This window comes from Oryzias latipes, chromosome 14 (genome assembly GCF_002234675.1).
Source record: "Oryzias latipes chromosome 14, ASM223467v1".
NCBI lineage: Eukaryota > Metazoa > Chordata > Actinopteri > Beloniformes > Adrianichthyidae > Oryzias > Oryzias latipes.
Window position 1 is genome coordinate 16985294 of NC_019872.2, and position 21052 is coordinate 17006345.

A 21052-nucleotide genomic window follows, 5' to 3' on the forward strand; every position below is an offset into this window, starting at 1 on the left:
AATGCACGTATGGGCATTATACTTTCACTTTTAATTACATTTTCCTCAGACAGGCTTCTTATTCAGGCATACAGCAGGCTCACAATGGAACGTTCGTCCATTCTTAAGGCTTTCATTTTTCGTTTTCTGTATTTGCAGCTGCAGCGGGCAAAATTGACAAAGCACACAAACTGCATCTGCTTAACTTAAATTGTTTAAAAGCATTTTCTCTCTAGCATTTGTGTTTCAATTATCCACAGTAGACAAAGTTAACTGTGACGGTCTCCTGTCTGAGGCAGGGCTAAATGCAGTAAACAACAGTTCAGTGAAGAATGGAGCTGCGATTAAACAGTTGATCACTTTGAATGCAACTCCAAATCCTTTAATCAAGTGAAGTCTTCCAAACAAGACACCTTGTTGAAATGCAGCACATCTTGAGGTTGTTACCCCTGAGCGTTCCAAGCTGAATAATAACAATAGTGCATTTATCAGCGTGCTGATGCTAATTAGACTGTTGCATAAAAATGCGAATAATGTACAGTAATGTCCCTTATGCCTTGTCAGCTCCAGTTTCCTTTGTTGCTAACAATACTCACAGCTGTGATTTTTGGTTCTTTAATGTGAAAAAAGGCATCCTACTGATATAATAATTACCCCACAATAAGCTGGATCTCTGCAGGTAATCAACATGCATTCTGCAAATTCTCTTCTGATGAAACGACACAAGTGTGGAGGGATGCACTGAGCGTCAAACGGCGGTTGCCATATTAAAGATTCTCGACTTCAAATCACAACACAAGGAACATAATTAAAACTAAACTGCAGAGTTTTCTGCTTTTTGATCTGGAATGCGTCACTGTCCAACTGTTCGCAACTGCATAACATCTGGGGAGTAACGCACTCTTTAATGTCTGGCAGAATGGAAGAGAGGCCCTTTTGTTCCTCAACTTAATTCAGCTTCTATTTTAATTCGAGTTTGCTTTTTGTAGTGGCATAAATGTTATCTCTGAAGTCTAATTATTTAGGCGTGGAATGACGGCTGGCACTTGATTTTTATCCTTTCATTCCAGCCCTAGCTGACATCCAGGATGAGCAGAACGGAAAGGAAAGCTAAATTCACAGTTTGCCTAATGTATTTCTCAGAGATAAGTCACTTGGTGGCAAACTCAAATTTTTCCCAAAAAATCAGTAAAAGTATTTTTCATAGACATAAAAAAAAGGTGTGATTAAATCTTTATATTTAATTTGTGATGCTAATGTCAAGTTCTAAATTAATCTAAATTGTGGGCAGGACTATTGGCGCAGAGAAAACCCTCCCTCATTTTCTGCCATCTATCTGTTTATACGCTCTCCTGCTAGCTTACAGCCCCTCATAACTCCAACCCAACACAACCAGTGCAACAGAAATGGTGAGAAACATTGGAGCTATCCAGCCGTATAGTTTAGAGCCAGATGACAGCTCAGACGAGGAAAACAAAGACGTCCATGGAGTCATCCACTAGTTGATACATCAGAATGGAGCGAGCTATTGGCCCACTTAGTGTATTTTCTACATTACAAATACTCTCTTTTCTAGTAGCCTTTTTTCGTCTGCCCCTGATTCACTATGACTTGAATAAAGAAATACTTAGAAATACAATTTTAAGGCTTGATTTTCTTTATGTATGTCCTCCATCGTCAGAAAAATATCAGAAGAACATGTTAAAACTGGAGCGGGTCTTTAATTTACAGTTTATTAAGGATTTTCCCTCAAAGTTATACTCATGCTTTATGTGGAATTCCTCCCACAGATGCATCTGTACCTTTAGCAACAACACTGACACTCTCACACAAACACACACACACAAGCTCAGCAACAGGATTTTCAAGCGGGACATTTTCTGAGAGCGACACCGAGTAAATCCAAGAAAACTTTTATAAGAAACCTAAAAAGAAGAAAGCCACCCGCTGGAAGAGCAGAACATTTGAACAAACAGCAGTGGATCAAAGAGGGGGATACAGTGTGAGGTGAAGCACAGCTGGACACCAGCAGGGATCTAAGTGTGAGACCAGAGCTTTAAACATGATCAGTACAACACAAAGTCAAACAAGAAATTTACCTAAAGCTGCAATCATTATTCAATAAAATAAAAAATATTCAACTAATTTTATTTTATGATGTTTTATTACAGGAAATAGACAATTTAAGTTGATAAATGGAAAAAAAGCTTATATATGCTGATAATTATTCTTTGCTTGATAAAAAGTAACTAGCTTCTACATATGGCATCAGGTTCTGGCTTTTTTTATATCACGCTGATTGTGTGCAAAAACATTGCTTCATAAAACATTTATAAATATCTCTTTGCATATTTGATGTCGTTTTAGCAACGCTAATCTCCTGCAAAGGTATTGTGTGCAGTGTGGTGGAAATGGTCGAGTTTTGATTTTGGAAACAAATCTTTTAAAAGAAGCTGAGCTGTACACTGCATTCTTAAAGACGGCAACAATTTTTTGTCTATTTATTTTTGCCTACTTTCAGACAGCAGACAGTTACAGCTATTAAACGAAATACCAGGGAAAAAAACATCTGTTGAGTTAATTGACAGGGACTGATGATCCTGATTCCACTGAAGCCACTTTCACATAAAATAATAGTTTTTCTTTAAGGTTTTAAAATCTGCTTAGCTGCATGAAAAAAAACTCCCAAAAAAACCTAAACTATAGTCCTTTTGAATTTATGCATACCATGTAAAGTGAATTAAAATTTAATAAGGAATCTTTGAAAATCGTGGCGATAAATTAAGACAAAAAAAAGGGTTTTTAGTGATCAAATGACTTTGATAAATGTAGATGAGCCTGTATCTAATAAACTGGCTGCAGCCTTTAATGGAGTCTTTTTTCTTTGTTCTCTCCATCTCAGTTTCTGCTTGAACTCTGTTTCAGCTGCTGAGATGTCAGCTTTGATTTCTCTTTTTCTATGTAGCTGTTATTGAGTTTTTGTACTTAATTCAGTGTTTCATCACTGATCAATGTTTTATCACTGTTTTAGCCTGACAATTGAACAATTGCCTAACCAGTTTTTCTTTTTTTTCATGCTGTGAGCGGCAGACCCCCGAGGTTTACTGAGTGTAAAAAGCCTTTGAAATGCTGCTCACAATTTATGCCTGTTGAATGTTGACCTGCTCCGTCCGAACTCCATTTATTTATGGGTCTGCTTCTGTGAAGCCGTGTACAGTGAGGGAGAAATCTCCGATTTTTAACTTAAGGGGGCTTTTCAAATCTTCCCAAGTTAAGGCACTTGTAAATATTTGGCCTGCGGCTATTTTATTTAGACAAGGCATTTGATTTATACATTAAAATTTCCAATTACCTGTCAAGAGTTGAGTGAGCCCAGAGGAGGTTGTTTTAATCATACAGCTCTATCAAACTCTGCAAATTTTGTTTAACATGAACAGCATTGCACTCTCTGCCGCAGGGAAAGATTTACACTGGAATTTTGTTTTATGTCTAAAATATTTTAAAAATCCAGAAAATATTAGTACAGAAAAAAAACTGAACTTTTTTTGATGTATAGAAATTCAAAAACACCACATATTTACGGACCAAAATTAGAAATTTGAATAATGATGTCTGCCTTAGGGTTTTGCTATATATGGATATTAATACAAAGAACGCATGTGCAATATGACTAACAAGGTAAACACAAATTTTACTGTCCATCGCATTATTGTCTGGGCTGTAGATCACACAGATTGCCTCATACTATTTATTACAAGTTATTACTGAAGAAAAACAAAAAATGACACTGAAGGTTAGCTGCAATATCTTTAATGTGTATCTAAAAAATGTTTTATCATCAAAGCATCATGACTGCTTAATAAAATAACTGCCACATAATAGAATTGCCACATAGATACTTTTACAGGAAAGCAGAATGGGTGGCAACACCAAAAAGAAAATGCTTCTAACTTCTAGATTGAAGAAAACGTAAAAGTCTGCTTCATATTGCATAAGACTATACGTTAGATTGTTGTTGTTTTTTTTTTTGGCTTGTATGGCATTTCAAACTTCTGCAAGACCCAGAATGTGAAATTCTCCCGCCTTGTGACAGAAAGACGTTTTCCTCTGCAGGCAATGTTTAGGTGATTTATCTCCACAAATGATTGCACTTCAAATGTCCTTGTACTCTTATGTTGTTTCAGTGTTCAGAGCTCCTTCACCAGCTGTTCAGAACAACAACGTATTGTTCAAACTGTAGCCATAGTGGTAGATTGCTCGCCTCCTCCGCTTACCTTCTACACGGCCACCCCAACACTTGACCAATCTGAATCAGGGGTGATAAACGGCAAAATTACAACAAGTAGATATGGAGGGGGGGGGTCTGAGGAGTCAGAAAAAACGGCTGGCTAATAAATACATGCTGCAAGTCTTTGGCATACATTCCAGAGCAACCATGTTTCATTCCTGTTTTATTGAAATTATTTTCACATAACAGCAGTGCTGTTTGCTTTAGCCACAAGCTCTTCTTTGCTCACGTTGCTGCACTGCTTTGTTTCCCTTCTGTCATCGCGACTGTCACGCCACACTCTGTGTGCTTTAGCGTTTCAGCCACAAGCATCTAGATCAGGCAAGGACATAAAAGCCCATGAGGCTGCAGCTGATGGGAGGGAATATTTTACTGGAAAACAAATTGGAAATGATACTTGGAAAGGCAACAGTCTATTGCATTGCAGTCCAAGTGATCTTTTTGTAATACTGTGCAAGATGATATCTATGAGACGGTTAATCTTCCATATACTGTGCATCTGTCATATGTAACGCACAAACACAATTCTTTTCTCAATTACTTATCCAAATACATGGCCTTGATTTTTCAGGAAACTACTCTGGGCTGTGTTCTTCCTTGTCTGTGGCATAATGTTGTGGTCAAGTACAAAACTAGCATTTGCCCGATCCGCAGGTGGTCACAGCTGGACTCCACCGTACCATTTCTAAATCTATTTCACAAAGATATTACAGACGTCTGAGCTTCTGTCATATATTTCCTGTTCTGTCTCATCAGTGGATGGAATGATGTCTGGCTTTACAAACAAAGCAGGTATAGGGCCCCTAAATAAAGCATGAAATTGACAGGATGCCTGTGTAAGTGAAGAACCACAGACACGCCGCACCATGGGGCGGCGCACAGGTACAGCTGCTCACCTTCTGGCTGCCTGGCTCCCATTTGGACTTCCATTAAAGCGTCTCGCAGTCTGAGTCAATACTTTTAATGCAGAAAATGACTTTATTTTCCATTATGAGAACCGCATTTAAAAATCTGCCTACACAAAGAGCTGCTTATTTTTCCGCCTCAGCATGGATCAAATTTGCATACATTGGCCAACTGAAGACGAAGAACTTCCCCCATTTCAGACATTTTGGTCATGGTGGTGTTCAAAAGTGGAATAAAAAGGAGTAAGCAATTTACTTCACTATACGTCAGCTTTCAAAACCTCCTTGACAAACCTCAACACGTAAGCACTTTTAACCCTGCAGATTATTTGGTGACTGCTGTGTATATTGATGAAGAAAATGTGTGTGTGTGTTTTCCATCAGTGTTCTGCTTGAAGGTGCAGAACACAAACCCGCAGCAACACATAGTTCAGCCTTTGACTCACCAGGGAACTGGTAGCTGTAGCTGGGTGCGAATCCAGTGTATCCACGGCCGTACGTTGCAACAATATTAGGGTAACCTTGGACACAGAGGAAAGATAAACACACAAATTATGTTGAATTATTTGCTTAAAACTGTTAAAGAAAAAAAAAAACATAATTAATGTGAGATTTGACACAGTTCAACAAAAAAATTCCAAAACATAATACATATAATATTTTCATACCTGAAGAGTGAAAAGAAACACATTTTGGAAGATGTATGCAATACATATTTTGCCTATAACCACACTGACTGAAAATATGCAATAAGATGAAAATAATCTAGTTTTTAAAAGTTATAAGATAGCTTTTAAACTTAGACTATTGTTATTCAATAATAAAAAAAAATTCTTTACATTGGAATAGTCTTTTACTGGTATTTACATACTCTCAACAGCCAACAGCCAAAAGTGCCTCTCTTGTACCTTTCTCCATAGGACTTTGTTTTAGGACTGCCATCTAAGATCTTAGCGACTCATTTAGTCGGCAAAATGCTTTTATAACTTATGACTGCAACTATAAAACTAGAGCCCATATTATACAGAGCGCACTTTGAAGAAAGGCAGGGAGATGATTTAAAATCCAGCCGTCGCACAGGTGCTTTAATTCTACACAATGCTACACAAATGAATCTGCTTGTTTCATGTTAACACATTTATAGTAAATCAAAGGAAAACGGAGAAAGTTAATTACCAGGACCTTTAGAGATGTTTAGATTATCTCATTTTTATGCATATTTAGTTACCATCATCATTTGGATAAGTTCTGAGAGCTAAAGTCGAACAAAAAACACAAATAGTATTACCATTACTAATTACTTCTGTGTTTAACACCTAGTTTTGTTCTTTTCTGAACCATCTGGAATCAGGCTTTTTTCAAGTGGATTGTGGGAAAGCGAATGGCCAGCTTGTTGCTATTATTTTGCTTTTTTAATGAGTGCTTGATGGCTGTACCTTAAAGGCTGTATTTGTACCATTGTTGGTTGGTGCTGACCATGCTGGTTCCTCATCTATGATTAAGTACATGTAAGTCTTCTTTTCTGGTAGCTTTGACATAGCCTACCATCTACTCAATGATTATTTTGTGATTGCTTGATCAGTCCCTGCATTTCAACAGATTATATTTTGGATTTATTTTCATGCTAAACAAAAAAAGAATTTCTGTGCTGTTCCAACTAGTCACTGCTGTAGTGCCGGTACACTTTCTAAGGAAAACAATAAAATATTCATTTTTAAAGTAGAAATGTTTATACATCCAGTACATACAAGTTTCATTGTTTTTTCCCCACTATATCTTAATTTAAAAAAAAGACATTGTCAGACCTTTGACAAAGGTTTTTTATGTTTTATAACGACTGTTTCATTTTTTCTATACATATAGATATGTTTTATAACTGTTATTCATATGAATAACAATCAAAACTATATTCTTATTAATTATTTTGCAAACTAAAACACTGTCCGTGCGTCTGTTGATGTCCCAGTTCTGTTGTTGGTCTATGCTAAAATCTCAACACTTACATGTTTTTTTTTAGCAAATTCTGAAGCAAAAGCCCTCACGTATTTTTAAACCTCTATGTTACTCTTGCTTGTGTCTTTTTCTATAAAATATAAGTTTGAGAAAATTATTAGAATCCATTTTTGTATTTTTCTTATCAATGTTTTACCACATTGCTGCTTTTTCTCAAATTTGATGTCACTTTTTTCTTCCTGTAATGTGAATGCTAGCTAACAGAGTTTGCGACAACTTGCTTTAGCTAAAATTTCAGACAAATCACATATTTACCATCTAAATTTACACAGCAATATTTTATCCTATTTTATATCAACACTAATATTTGATTTGTGTAGCAAAATAGATGACATTAGTTGCTGTTACAGCTAAATCTGGTCACACAGTACAAGTCAGCCAAGCCAAGTAAGTCACTTGCCCGTGTGTTCAATATTTGCATATTTGTTTTGTGTTCACAGCTCCAATCTCTGATTTATCGCTTGAAAATAAATTACATTTCTTTTAACAAGCACTAATTTCTTTAATGTTACTTCATTTTTCTCAGAATTATATGAGTCACAAAAACCCAGGGATCTTCGTGTTTGCAGTAGGGTCCATGTGTAAACATTGTTTAATGTTGCATGTAAGTAATAACTGCACTTAAAGATACAGTTGTCATCTAGATTTATCGGTTAACATAAACAAAGTTTAACCAGCGATTAAATGAAATTGAAACACAGTATTTGTCTTGCTACAGTAACCTTTAAAGTGTTGTACATGGTAAATTATGGAAATTATAAGCCTGTGCATCAATCTGTCTGACCACAGCAACAAATAAGGGAACCTGGCTCAGAGTTGGAGGAAAAAATGTAAATGGAAAATCAATAATAAAGTAAGTTGGAAGGAACTTAAAAACTTAAATCGTGCTATTAAAAAACACTGCATAGGCATGCCGTTGGTATTCTTTTTGCTGCTGTCCAGCAAAGACAGTTTTCTGGCTTGTTACTTGTGTACAGAGATTTCTTGGGAATTTCTGAACTGTTTTATGAAATCATGTCAATTTTATATTTTGCTTTACTGTTATTTACTGATAATCAATATCATCTCTCTTTTCGGTCTGATATTGTTAGTATAGAAAATATGTTTCTTCTTTAAATGTTATTCAATATCCCGGTCATAAGCAAAATGAGAAAAAAAGCATTGTATTGAAGTAAGTGTCATCATTTTATATGGTCTGTTCATAGGTAGCGTGTTTGTACTTATTCAAATGTCTGCAGCTTCAAAGTGTCAGCATCTATTTTGCATTCATACAAATTCTGGTGCATGTATACAGGTTAAGTACGTGAGCGAGAGGTGTGAAGTTGCTCTGTTCTGTATGCTTCAGAGCCAGACAGTGCCAGCTGGAATCAGAAAGGTTAACCTTGGTCATAAATATCTAATCAGTGTTTGCCGTCCATGAAAAAGTTCAATTTATTCCTGACCCAATGGGAAAATGCTTCAGCCAGAGCCTTTCTCACAGACAAAACGAAATTCCGCTCCGAGAGGTGGAGAGGGGAACCTTAACCTGGTGTGGATGAAGAGGGACAGGGGCTACACCAGAACAAAATAACAGTTCTCATCATCTGCTGATGAGAAGTCATCACTAGGAAGCTACAGATGGATAGCTCTCAGAAACCCCCTCATTGTTTGTTTTGTCTGAAAAGAACTGTGATATGATAAAATGAAAAGCCATTGCATTCGGCAAAGCATTGGGTATTCTGTGTTTAATACTGTCTTACCCTTAGCCAGGTTCAAAGTGTTGACTTGTATCCCAAACATCCCAGATCCTATTCTTTTTTTTCAATTGTATGAAATGCTATAAAACTGCACTGCTATACAAAAGGTTTTCAGGTTTGCAGAAAGATGCATGTTTTGAAGAAGACTGCTTTGAGGTGCATAAACATAAGCTAATCTAGTATCTCACGGAGGTGTAAGCCAGTAGGAGTAAAGAGACGACAACCTGCTCCCTCTCCTTCTTTTCAGTAAATGAAGCCTGCTATTGTGTCTGGCCTTGTGCTGGCCTTCTTAGTGCTCTTATTTGCCTTATTAATATGCATGCTAATGTACCTATTTTATGGCTCAACAGTTCTGATTCACTTTAAAATCAATTATCCATCTGGTGCACCCATACCTCGCCCAGGCTCAAACGTGTATTAATTTCAGCAAACATACATCGGCACAACACAATAAAGATAAATGCCTCGATTAGCGGCAGTAAACAAAGGAGCTAGGGATGGCCTAATGAGATTTGGCACAAAAGGAGCTTACACTTTCTTAAATAATGAGCCTAGGGTCCTTTTTTACAAATGCAAATTATATAAAGGAATGTTTCGCTGTCCTTGTTCCAGTTTCATTTAGATAAGAGTGTCTCCAAACAAGTTGGCTGTTAATATTCTCACATGAGCACATCACTGCTTCTCTGCCTGCCATCTCCCAGTGGAAGGCAAGAGTGCTTTCCTCCTCCCAGACACATTAGAGTGTAATAAGTTTTGAAAAGTTCACTGTGCTTGTTAAATACTTCCAACAGATGAGATGGAACGGAGAACAACTTAAATAGAGTTGACAGTTGCACTTGCCTAGACTTACCTACACTTTTTCCACCAACAACAAGAAAGGTCAAGCCTTTAACAGCTCTAACAGTTTTAGCAACTTGATGGCGACAAATAAACAAATACGTGGACAAATAAAAAGAAATGTTCAGGCCCCAAAATTTAACAATGACTCTTCCAAGAAAAAAAAAAAGCTAAACAAGCTGTGAAAGGCACAATCATTTTTCAAGGCTGCATTAAAGATGACATTGTTTGTGTGATAAAAATGCAAAGTGTTCTCCTTGCATGCACCTGCCTCAGCGCGGTGTGGGAGGGGCTCTTTTTCTGAGGGCAAAATAGGCAACTTATAACCAGATGTCTCTTTTGCTTTTTATGGGAAAAATCTTTTAAATGATGGCAAATCCATTTGGTTTTTCCATAGAATCAAATTATGCATATAGAATATGAACGGCAAATAGATAGCTGGACAGATAGATAGTCGGGCAGATAGATGGGGTAGCGGAAGGTGTGTGTGTGTGCAGTGTTGTTAAATAAAAAGGGACACAGGCATGAGCCCGATGGTAATGAAAAGGGGTGAGCTAGCAGCTGAGGTCCCCGTAGATGAGATCTCTCACTGACATGTGTGTCCCCTTCATTACCCATTAAGGGGGGGCACAGTGATGAATCCTTAATATGACATTACACCAATTTTCCTCTTCATTTAGCCTGCTAATGTGCTGGTCTGCTCCTATATGCCCAAGGGCTGCCAGCACCAGACTCAACCAGAAATAGACCACAGTAGCCACTGGTTGCACACCTTGAAGAACCCTAATTAGGGGCAGCACTCACCTAATGGGGCTTTCAAGAGAGAAGTCTGCAATTCCTGTTTTTTCTTTTTAAACCCGAGGAAAAATAATGACTGAATACTAGGGATGTCCCGATCATGAAATTGACCCAAACACCTATAGTTCTAAGCTCAATTGAAATTGGATGTTGTTGCATCCTAATCAGGGATCAGGGAGCTCTATATATTTTAAGCTTATTATTACAAACAAACACTCTAGAAGAAGTCACATATTATGAACAGATAACAACATTTTATTGTTGTAAAGTTCTAGTTTGAGCAACTTTACTGAAACTGTTTTATGTGAAGTCAGCAAGATATTCACAGAATTCTGACTTCCGGACTCAAAAACTCTTTTAATATACATTTTAAACTGACAGGAAGTGTCTCTTTTCACTTGTCTTAACTCAAACAACAGCCTACAAAGGCATTTCAAAAGAAAAAAGATCTTTATTTTTTTGTTTTTTCGGGAACGGCTCTCTCTGTGCTGCCGAGATGGCTGCCAAGGGACCGTCTACAAAGTACAAGCTCTGGGAAAAAGTGATAACAAGATAAATAAATTCAAAATCTCCAAAAACAATAAAAACTAATAAATATTTACATGGATATGAGCTAGTCATGAATACTTATCATCATGTTCATGCATCAACTATGATATTTAATATAAGCACAGGCGTATAATTTCCAATATTTTTAAGGCGATATATCACGTATGATCAAAAATGTTCAACCGTTCTGAAAATACTAAAGCTACAGTGACCTATTATCAATAGTTAAAAGTAAACTATTTTTTCTAGTTGATTAGTTGCAGCTTTTTTCCGTTTTGTTTAAGCTACTTTAAAGAAGTGCTCTGTTTAAGTGTTAAATGATAGAATAAGGTTAATAAAACAAAAATCAGTTAAAACCTGGAAATATTTATTAAATTTGTTCATTTTTTAAATGTGTTGCAAAATTATCGGATCGGCACTTGGTTTTAGCAGATACTCAAAATTAAATGACTTGGAATCAGATCAGAGCCCAAAAAATCCTAATCGAGCCTCCCAACTGATCACATCTGCAAACAGGTCAGTGTGCAACTCACTCAGCATGCCCATCCCAAGCATGAAGGCATCCATGGTGTAGGGCAGACCCCTGGCTCGCCCTCGTGTGCCTGGCGGGAACATCACCTCCTTGGGCTGGGCCTTCTTACATTCTACCTATGTAGACAGACAAACACACATAAAGACAAACCATTAGAGTAGGTACACAAGCAGACAGCGCTGACAAGGCTGCCTCAGCTCTTAAAGGCGCTTTTCTATTTGACTTGCACACATTTAGATGTTTTCCGTAGAGAAAAACACAAGTCAATCTGGGCAACTCACATTTTAAAGGAAACTCTCAAAGGAAATCTTTCAATCATGCTCCTGCTGCATTAAAGCAAAGGCTATTGCTCCAGCGAGCGTATGCCCAGAGCCTCAGGGAAATACGAGCTAAATAATTTTCCAGAGTTTTTAAAGACATCAAGGTGGGAGATGCCGTGTTCTCCTGTCCCATGTTGTGATATTATGTCCTGTCTTTTAGAAGGATTTGTCTTGTGTTTATACAGCCTGATCACCAAAGCTGCAATAGTGTTGAAGAAAAAACACATTCTACTGACTTCAACTTGCTTTAAACCATTTTAGAGTAGAAAGTTTCAAACTCCTTTTTTTCTTTTTCATTTTATAAATATATATAAAAATAAAAGTTTAGAACGTGTATTGGTCTCGGACAAGAGCCCCCTGTGTGTGACAGTCCAATTCCACCCGCGACACCCATCTCTTTCCATTTTTTTCCTTCCCCGTGACTCTTACAAATACACATTTGTTCATTGCCCATCTTCCAAAACTGACATTCTATCCTCCTACACAGAAAGTGAGGAAGGTGACAGAAGCAGATGAGGGAAGGGAGGTAAATGAGAGCACTGTTTACCAGGTATCTACTGTTTCTGTAAGAATTATGAAGAAACACAAGCGGTTCACAAGTGTGACATGGCATTGTGTCTGGTGGTTGTTCTTTGCTAGGCTGAGTCTGTTCACCAAACTGCACAATCTATTTGCTCCACTGCCTGCTTGGCATTAACCTGTCCATCTGTTTGTCTGTGTGCCTCCTGGCTCTTGCCTGCATCTCCCCACTGCCTCCACTTATGGAGGGCTTTCTCCGTGCTGCTTTTCACATGTCAGCCCGGCCTGCTGCACAGGCTGCTGTGCGGAAGCAGCCTACTCCTCAATGAAGCTCCGGCCTGCCATTGCTATAAATAGGCATGTAACTCTGATAGGCATTGCTATTCCCTCGTACGCTCAAAGATTCAGAGTGGTAGACACAACACGGTTTTGTAAGATGCCAAAATGAAGAAAAACCTCCCTTGAGAGGCCTGCGTGTGAATCAATAGTGTAACAAGCTCTATACACTACACCCAGCAGAGAGCAAGACATGTAGAAAAGACGCACTAATGAAAAAGGCTTCCATCACAAAGTGAAAGTTGCTTCCTTGCAAAGCTGTGATTTGTTGCTGTTAGCAGCACTTTTATTTGAAGCAGACCAAGTAAAGTACACAGTTCCCTCACCCACTTTGTAGCTGTCACAGCTACTTTGCCCTCCCTGCTCGCTTGCTATGGTTTGACATTGTGCTGAAGAGAGCACCGGCACACTTTTCATCAAAGAATGACTCCTGGCATTGAAGTCTGAGCCAGCTGAGGCATGCGGGTGTGTTGGGAGTATTTGGATTTTCATATGTTTACATGGCAGGGTGATAAACATATTACAAATGTGGCACTGTCTTACCACTGTCCTGCTCTAACCCCAGCTGCAAGTCTGACGCCCAGGTAGTCTGCTGCAGGTAAAGTACAGCAGGGTGTGAGTCATGCCTGCATGCTCTCTGATATAAGGCTTTGATATTCAGGATGAGAACTACTTGTCATGGATTTAAAACCAGGGACCTCGTTGGTGTGAGCGTGTGGGTGTTCACCTGCTTCAGACATGCAAAAGTGGGTAAGCCAGGAGCTTTTAAAAATCGGCTAAGTTGAAGAAAAAGGAGAAGAGAGGACGCAGAAACGATTCACAGACTGTCACTGAAGAACTACAAAGGGTTCAGCAACTGTGAGGGCCAAAATTCAAATTTCATCAAATGGAAAGTTTCACAGACTGAAGCCTTTGTCTCATGTGCAGCTGAAGGTTTTCCTTTTAAGTAGAATTAAGTAGTAGAAATTTTTCTCTCAAGTGCAGCTTGTTTAACTTGTCAAAAGCCCTCAAATTCATGAAGCAAAATGATATTTTCAAAATATCATGATCCACAATGGAAGTTATGAAAGGAGGCATTTTGGCACCATTGGGATCCATAGAGAAAAGGGACACCCTAATAACTTGCTTTGACATTGTTGTCAGGAAAGTTATACCCTTCAATGCAAAAATAACAGGCAGGAGTTCTAAGAGCCTCCAACACAAAGGTAGAACATGAAAGTGTGGTGAGCGGGGAAGTAGGCCCCAGCCACACAGTTTGACAAGATATTGCTATTTCAACACAAACGCCTTCAACATGCACTGAGAGGTTTGAAGTCTGCACTCTGAAGCAATTTTGAAGAAAATTTACTTTTTACTTTCAGTGTAGACACCAGCAGGCAGTATGTTACATAATGAAATAAGAAAGGCAATGGTAACGCACTTCACTGTAATTTTTGCAACAACATGAACAATTGACCATGACAGGAAGACAATTGACTGTGTTAGACTAACTGAACTCTTTTTTTCTAACACGTATGAGCCACATTTTTTTCAAAGCTACTTACTTGGGTTTTATCCGTTTATTTAATATTTATATATTATTATTTTATATATTAATATTCGTGGAAAGTTGAAGTCTTAGTCACAACTGCCCTCACAGGTGGATACAGGCTGTCTGCGAGCGAAAAATGGGCAAACCTGTATGTGGCACACGTGTGGACTCACAAAATATCAAAGTCGTGGACCGCTAGGTGAGCCCGTAGAGAAAATATGTTCACATAAATGTTTTTCTAAGGGCATGTTGTGGGCCACAGGTCGTAGCAAACCCATACGACAGGTAAGGGTAAACAAGGGTGTAGTAGGTGGGATGCAGGGGTGTCATATGGATTTTTCATTTTTTCAACCCCCCAAACCCTTCGCACTGCACAAGGGGCCCGTTAGTGCCGTTCAAGAGATAAATGTGTGCCCCTTGTGCACAGCCTGACTGTTAGAAATGAAAACATTAGACAATGAGCGTAGTTTGTGTAGACATCCTGTGGGCCTCCCACGGGCACCTACATATTACCTGCACCCACTATGCATGCAGCATCAGTAAGTACACAGTGCATGCACCTCACTATCAATTAAGGGGGGCGGATGATAGCATCACTCATTATAAGTGCATATAACTCACATTAGCCTCAAAAATACTTTTCTATGCACTTACCACACGCACGACAATCCTATATTCCATTTTCATTACATCCCTTAGGTTGGCTGTACGAGCTTTAAGGGAACTGCAAGACAAACCTTCAGCACCCGTATGACTCAACCCCCCATACAGCTGCATGTGACTAAGTATAGTGAGAAAACCCTATTTATTACCGGGAAACTCATGCTCATTCTAAAGGGTCAAATGCTCACACATTTATTCAGCAAACCTCTGATTCTGAATGATTAGATTAAAGAACAATGCAACATAAAAATGTTGATACATGAAAATAATAAAAACACGCTTCTGTATAAAACACTTTTATCGATAAAAAGGTCTTTAGTGTTCTTAAAAAAACAGGAAATGGTAGAAATTCACCACAAATGTCAAAGAAAGAGACAAAATAAGCCAAAAATCAGAGCTTGTGTTTAAATTTGACAAGCATCGTGTTGGCAACATGCACACATTTTTATGTTGTTCTGTTACAAACTGTTGCACAGCATAAAAACATTGAGGTTTCCACTTCCAGACTGACTGTTTATCCCCACAATGCCTTTCCTCCAAAGCAGAATGCAGCATGAAGTGTGTCTCATTATGTTTAAAAGACCATTTCTTTAAGTGGTGCAGTATGTATCAAGCTCAGTGAAAAAGTCTGTGGACACTAATAGTCAACTAATAATATAAAGATCCCATAGACAGCTATAACACAAGTCATTCAAAGTGCGCTTACAGTCCTTAAATAAATCACAATATTGTTGGTGAAGTGAAGTCCCTGTAAATATTTTATCTATTGTATTCGTCTGGGACCTGTTTCTCTGTCTTTAACCTTGTGTGGAAAAATAACCACAAAAATAAAAAATGTATAGATTTTTTTAATAGAAAATGTTTGTTAATCTAAGCTATTTTTCTAACCAAACCACTTACATTTCAGTGATAAACATACAGATTTTTGTCTTTTTCAGGAAGGTTACTTTTGTAATTAAGCAAATTAGCTCGCTTGGTTTGAAATTATGACACACTGGTAAAAATAAGCTCATTCATTGTAGTAATAGTCCACAGATGAGGAAGAAAACAAACAGCCTGTTTTGTATTTAATGCACAAACGCTGATGCAGACCAGGGAGGCAGGCCAGTTGTGACCTTTTCAATACATCTCCCATCTATATTAACCTTGTAGGTAAAACGGGGAGGCGTGGGCGGGATAGACTGGCAGTGACTGTCCTTCAGGGACGAGCGCTGGGGGAGTGATGTGTATGTGTGTGTGTGTGTGTGTGTGTGTGTGTGTGCGTGTGTGAAGAAGAAGTACAGCTCCTATTAGCTTTAGCAGTGAATGGATTCCATCAGCCGAATGGCAGACAGAAGAAAGGAAACGGCGTGTGATTCATTTACTCCAGCTCCCACTCTGAGTCCAACAGTCAAAACACACAGATTGAATAGTTAAGGATTGTCACAGCTCTGACTGTCCAATCTATGGTCTGAAGGTGGGAGATTACAGTTTTAGAGAGAGAAAAAAACTTTTCTAGCACCAGTTAATAGGTGGGCTATTCAAAGAGTGAGATAAATGAAAGAAATCAATTTCCCTGAAACTGACTTGAAAAAGAAAAAAAAAAGGTCAAACAGCTGAGAGATGTTCTAAATATGTAAGCAGAAGCATGTGGACATCATGGAAGTAGAACATCAATAATTCCTGTGACTCTAAAGACTCTATTATTCTTGTGTTGATGGACAATAAGAAATTCAGGACAGTTGGTAAATATAGATGTATGATGATAGGAAAATTTACAAAAAAGCCAAACGATGCCTTCAATGACCAAATATCTTGCACAAGTCATTATGCCTGATGATTTCTCAGCGGGAATACAGTATATAAAAGGTAAGGGATGGGAGGTCATTCTGAGGCTGCATGCGCCCTGTGGTGCCTGCTCTGCTCTCTTATCGCGCTTTTAAACGGCAGGACGAGATTGTCTCCATGCACACACTGAGACTCATTCAAAAGTGAGACTATGATCATCAGCTTGACGTCAAATGGCCCCCATCACTTCCTCAATCAGCAAATCTGAACATCAGTGAGCTTTTACGGGGCATCTTGGTGAGCAGAGTGCGAAGTGGATTTCCACAGCCCTTCATCCCTCAAAGCTTTACTTCTTCAATGAAGGATAAACATCCAATTACTTACAGTCCAGGACTTGCAGGCCAGCGCTCCACGAGGGACTGCAAATACTCCGAGGGGTGGTCCTGCTCCCTTATTAGCCACTTGATGTTCAAAGACTGTTAAAAATGTACACACTTAAAAAAATATTTTCTAAGAAATTTTCAACAACCCAAAGAGCTAAGCCTTTTTTATGAAGAAATCTCCTTCCACCATACTGTTGGCACATCTATGCTATAGCTGTAACCAATTGTGTGTATGGCTGATTTGGAAAATGTCAGATCAGGACCACACACAAACAGCTTCCCCTTCACAGCTTCAAACTGTTCTGCTCTGTGCCAGCTCAACTAAGGCTTTTGCAAACCTAGTAGCTGTTGCACTCACACAATCAGATGCTGGGCTTTAATATGAATCCTTACTAAAGCTACTGTAAAATGTTTGATCTGTGCAGACTCATAAACAAGAATCCTCCAGGTTACTGGGAGTCAGATTTACACGGATATCAGGCCACCTGACCCCTACCTACCCCACATATCCGATTGAATGGCAATTTCTGTCATCAACTACCAATGTCTTCTGTTTAAAATTGTAAGATTAGGCTGACTGTCCACTATGTTCCTCATATTAGCCCTACTGCTTTGTGTCAAAAAAGTGGGGTCCAACTCTGGCAGTGAATGAATTGAGGGGTCACACGACCTATTAGTCCTGTGGTTTGGCCCATTGAATGACTTATGAACTGTAGTAATTTCTAAAAACATATTCACACATCAACATTTCTCAAAATGGGCAATACATAACAGTGTATTCTGACAGCTATTGAAACATGCCCAATAACTTCAGAACCAAGGATTTCACAATCTATTGACAATTAGGAGGCAAGAGATCATTTAAATCATATTTTGAATAAAACAGAACTCAAGAAAATCACAGAAATTCCCCTGTAGTACAGCTGTCAGTGAGTTGCCCTGTTTGTGTAAAAAGTCTGTTGAAAGTGGTTACCCATATAACACAGTTAAGTAAGAGTAGTCTAATAGGAATGATCTTACATGAATTGGATCACTGGATTATAACAGCCACAAACTGGTTTTTTTCTGAATTTATGTCAACAGATCTACTTACGTTGAGTTCAGAGTTTGAACCAACGAGGAACCAAAACTCAGATTCAGTTATTTAACAGCTTCTTATTCGTTTTTTTTACTACTAATACTAAATTTTCCCAGTATGAGCAGGAATCTGGATCAAAGCTTGTGTTGCTTTGTCAAAGAAGTTATGCATTTACTGGCAACTATTATGTTTGACTGCATTAAAAGCAGAGCACTTAGTGTAACATTAACAACAAGAATCCATTTGTGCAGGGACCTTTTTATCCTGTCAGACAATTTACAATAAATTATTAAAGTGAGCAAAATTTGAAAGAAGCAATACATTAAATTATAAAACATTATGCATTTTTGATGGATCATTAAACATCAGTGTCCTGCAAACAGGGGGGGCTGATCTCTTTTTCCTAAAGGTAAATATTTCAAGATCAATTTGGATCCAATTTTTCTTTTTAATTTTTAGAAAAACATTTCCTAGACATTTTTGGGAAGTAGTTTGAGATTTTCTGCAGATTAAGGCTCCTCCAGCTGTTTTAGTCTTTCCATGATCTCAGACGGGCTCCATATTATTTTGGGTCAAGGGCCGTCTGTGGGGCAAACCATCTGTTGCAGGCTTGCTTTCTCTGGAGGATCTTATCTTTTAATCAGGTTTGGCCTACACAATGACTTAAGGACTGACGATATCTCTGGTGGTTTTTCAAATTTAATGGAAAATAAATAAATCTGTTTTTGCTGTTATGTTTTTTCTACTTTTTATATTTTTTGTAATCAAATTTTCAAACTAGCTTTAAATATTTTATTTTTTTATGTTATATAATTCCTGTTTTTAAACCTTGTAGTTTATTTTTCTCAGATGTATATGTTTATTTTTTATTGTTTTTGTTTAATAATAACTAATTGTCCTACTTTCCTTTTTTGTTTATCATTACCTCATTCATGATTAGCTTCCCAGTTGCCATTACTCCCCAGCAAACTGTTTAATTTTGACTTCTGAGTATTCTGGCTTTGCAGTGCTCTTTGTTTTTTTCTTCAGATTATTTTAATATAGATGGTTGGCCTGGATTTGGGTCCTTCCTCTGCCCCCACCGCCACAACAGAAAAGTTTTATTCTGTGCTCATGCTTTCTGACTTAAAGACCAATTGTGTTTTTGCTGTTTTTAACATGTTCTTGTGGCATTTTTCTGACGATTGAGGATCATATATGAAGACAATTAAGATTAAAATTGCATTTCTGAATATTTATTTTGCCAAATTGTTGTGAAGCAGGAGCACACAAGAAAAATGCATTCAGAAAAAGATTTTAGTTGTGACATAGAAGTTACAAACGGTGGGCCAGAAGCTCCCAGCCCCTCTCCTTTCTAACGCATCCACTCGTAGACGACTAGATCCACGGACGTCTTCATTTTCCTTGTCCAGGCTAGGATCTGGCACGAAACTGTACGGCTGGATAGCTCCAATATTGCTTACCATTTTTTGTTGCAGCAGTAATGTTAGTTTGGGGGTGAGGGGCCGTAAGCTAGAGAGTGTTTAAAGAGATGGAGGATGGGAAGTGGGGGCGGGCTTACTATGCACCATTGGTACCTCCCACAACTCAGAGGCAAACTTTTAATGAACTCCTGCCGCTCTGCAGAAACTATGTCAGAGACAACAATACAGTTTTATTGATTTCGGCTAAAAACAGCATAATCATAACTAAAGGATCACTGTGAACACGTTTACAATAGATAAAAAGATTATCGTAGTGGGTCTTTAACCAAAGTATCAAATATGTCTCATCACTCGCACTTTGTTTTGCTTTTAGAGATAAAGCACGGCCAGACATCGCATAATAAACAGGCACAGCAATGAAATCATAAATAGATAAATTATTCGTTTTAATTATAGGAAAAAAAGGAAACATTGGCTTCCTTGGAATGACATGAATGACACCTGCATACAGTATTTCAGACCAGTCAAAGCAGAATCAGGAATAACCAATAGAACATCTGTTTAGGAATCATTTTTTATTTAAGTCAGCTTGTTTTCCAGAAAACATTTGAATCTCCTGTTGCGATGACTCACTACATCTTATTAAAGAACATTACCTCTAAGAGTTTCATTTTAATGCCACCCCGCTCTCTCATCAGAGTATGTGATGGATCGTTTTACAAATTAGCTGTATATGCAAAATAAAATGGTGCGTAGTTGAAAAGAATCTTTTTTTCCCCCCTTGTAAATTAGATTTAACAACAGTTTCTTTACTGCTCCAATGACCTGTGTGTAAAAAATAAGATCAATCCGTCTTTTGCCTATTGATTTCTACTCCAAAATATTAACTGCTTTTAATACAAGGATAACAGATGGTGTTGCTAAAGCCTGGGTCAACATTGACGCAGAGCCCTGGAGGGGATGATCAATACTTTAATCACATCTTTACATTTCCAAAAGCAGGAGACGTCAGAGCAGCTGATGGGTAAGATTATGAGACTCTTGCAAAGCAGGACCTTCGTTTTAATTATATATGTTGAGGTAGTCACGCATAGAAAGAGCCAGCTTTTGAGAGTCGGGCATCAACACGGGGTGACGGGTCACTTAAAAGTTCAGTCACTCACATCTGAGTGGGCACTGACCCACGGCACTGCCAGAGCTCTTGAGAGGAAGGACAAGGAGAAGGTGGGGTGTCCTGCTCATCCACAAGCCTCCCAGGCGGGGTGGAATTTCTGTCCGCATCAATTATTCACAAACCATCTCAGATAACACTCATGGCAGGATGGATGAGGTCTATTTCTGTATGGTACTTTATAAGGAAGAAGACAGGAGACATTTTTTACTTTGTGCGCTAG

General features: G+C 38.3%; 1 protein-coding gene across 8 annotated transcripts in view; it reads right to left on the reverse strand.

The window, feature by feature from the left end:
- msi2 (musashi RNA binding protein 2) overlaps positions 1-21052 on the reverse strand; it is a 313108-nt gene that overhangs the window by 43477 nt on the left and 248579 nt on the right. For all 8 annotated transcript variants that reach the window (XM_023962329.1, XM_023962328.1, XM_023962327.1 and 5 more), the window contains exons 9-10: positions 11639-11753; positions 5619-5693 (exon numbers count right to left, since the gene is read on the reverse strand). In XM_023962329.1, coding sequence (XP_023818097.1) covers positions 5619-5693; positions 11639-11753 — 190 coding nt within the window. The remainder of the gene's footprint in view (positions 1-5618; positions 5694-11638; positions 11754-21052) is intronic.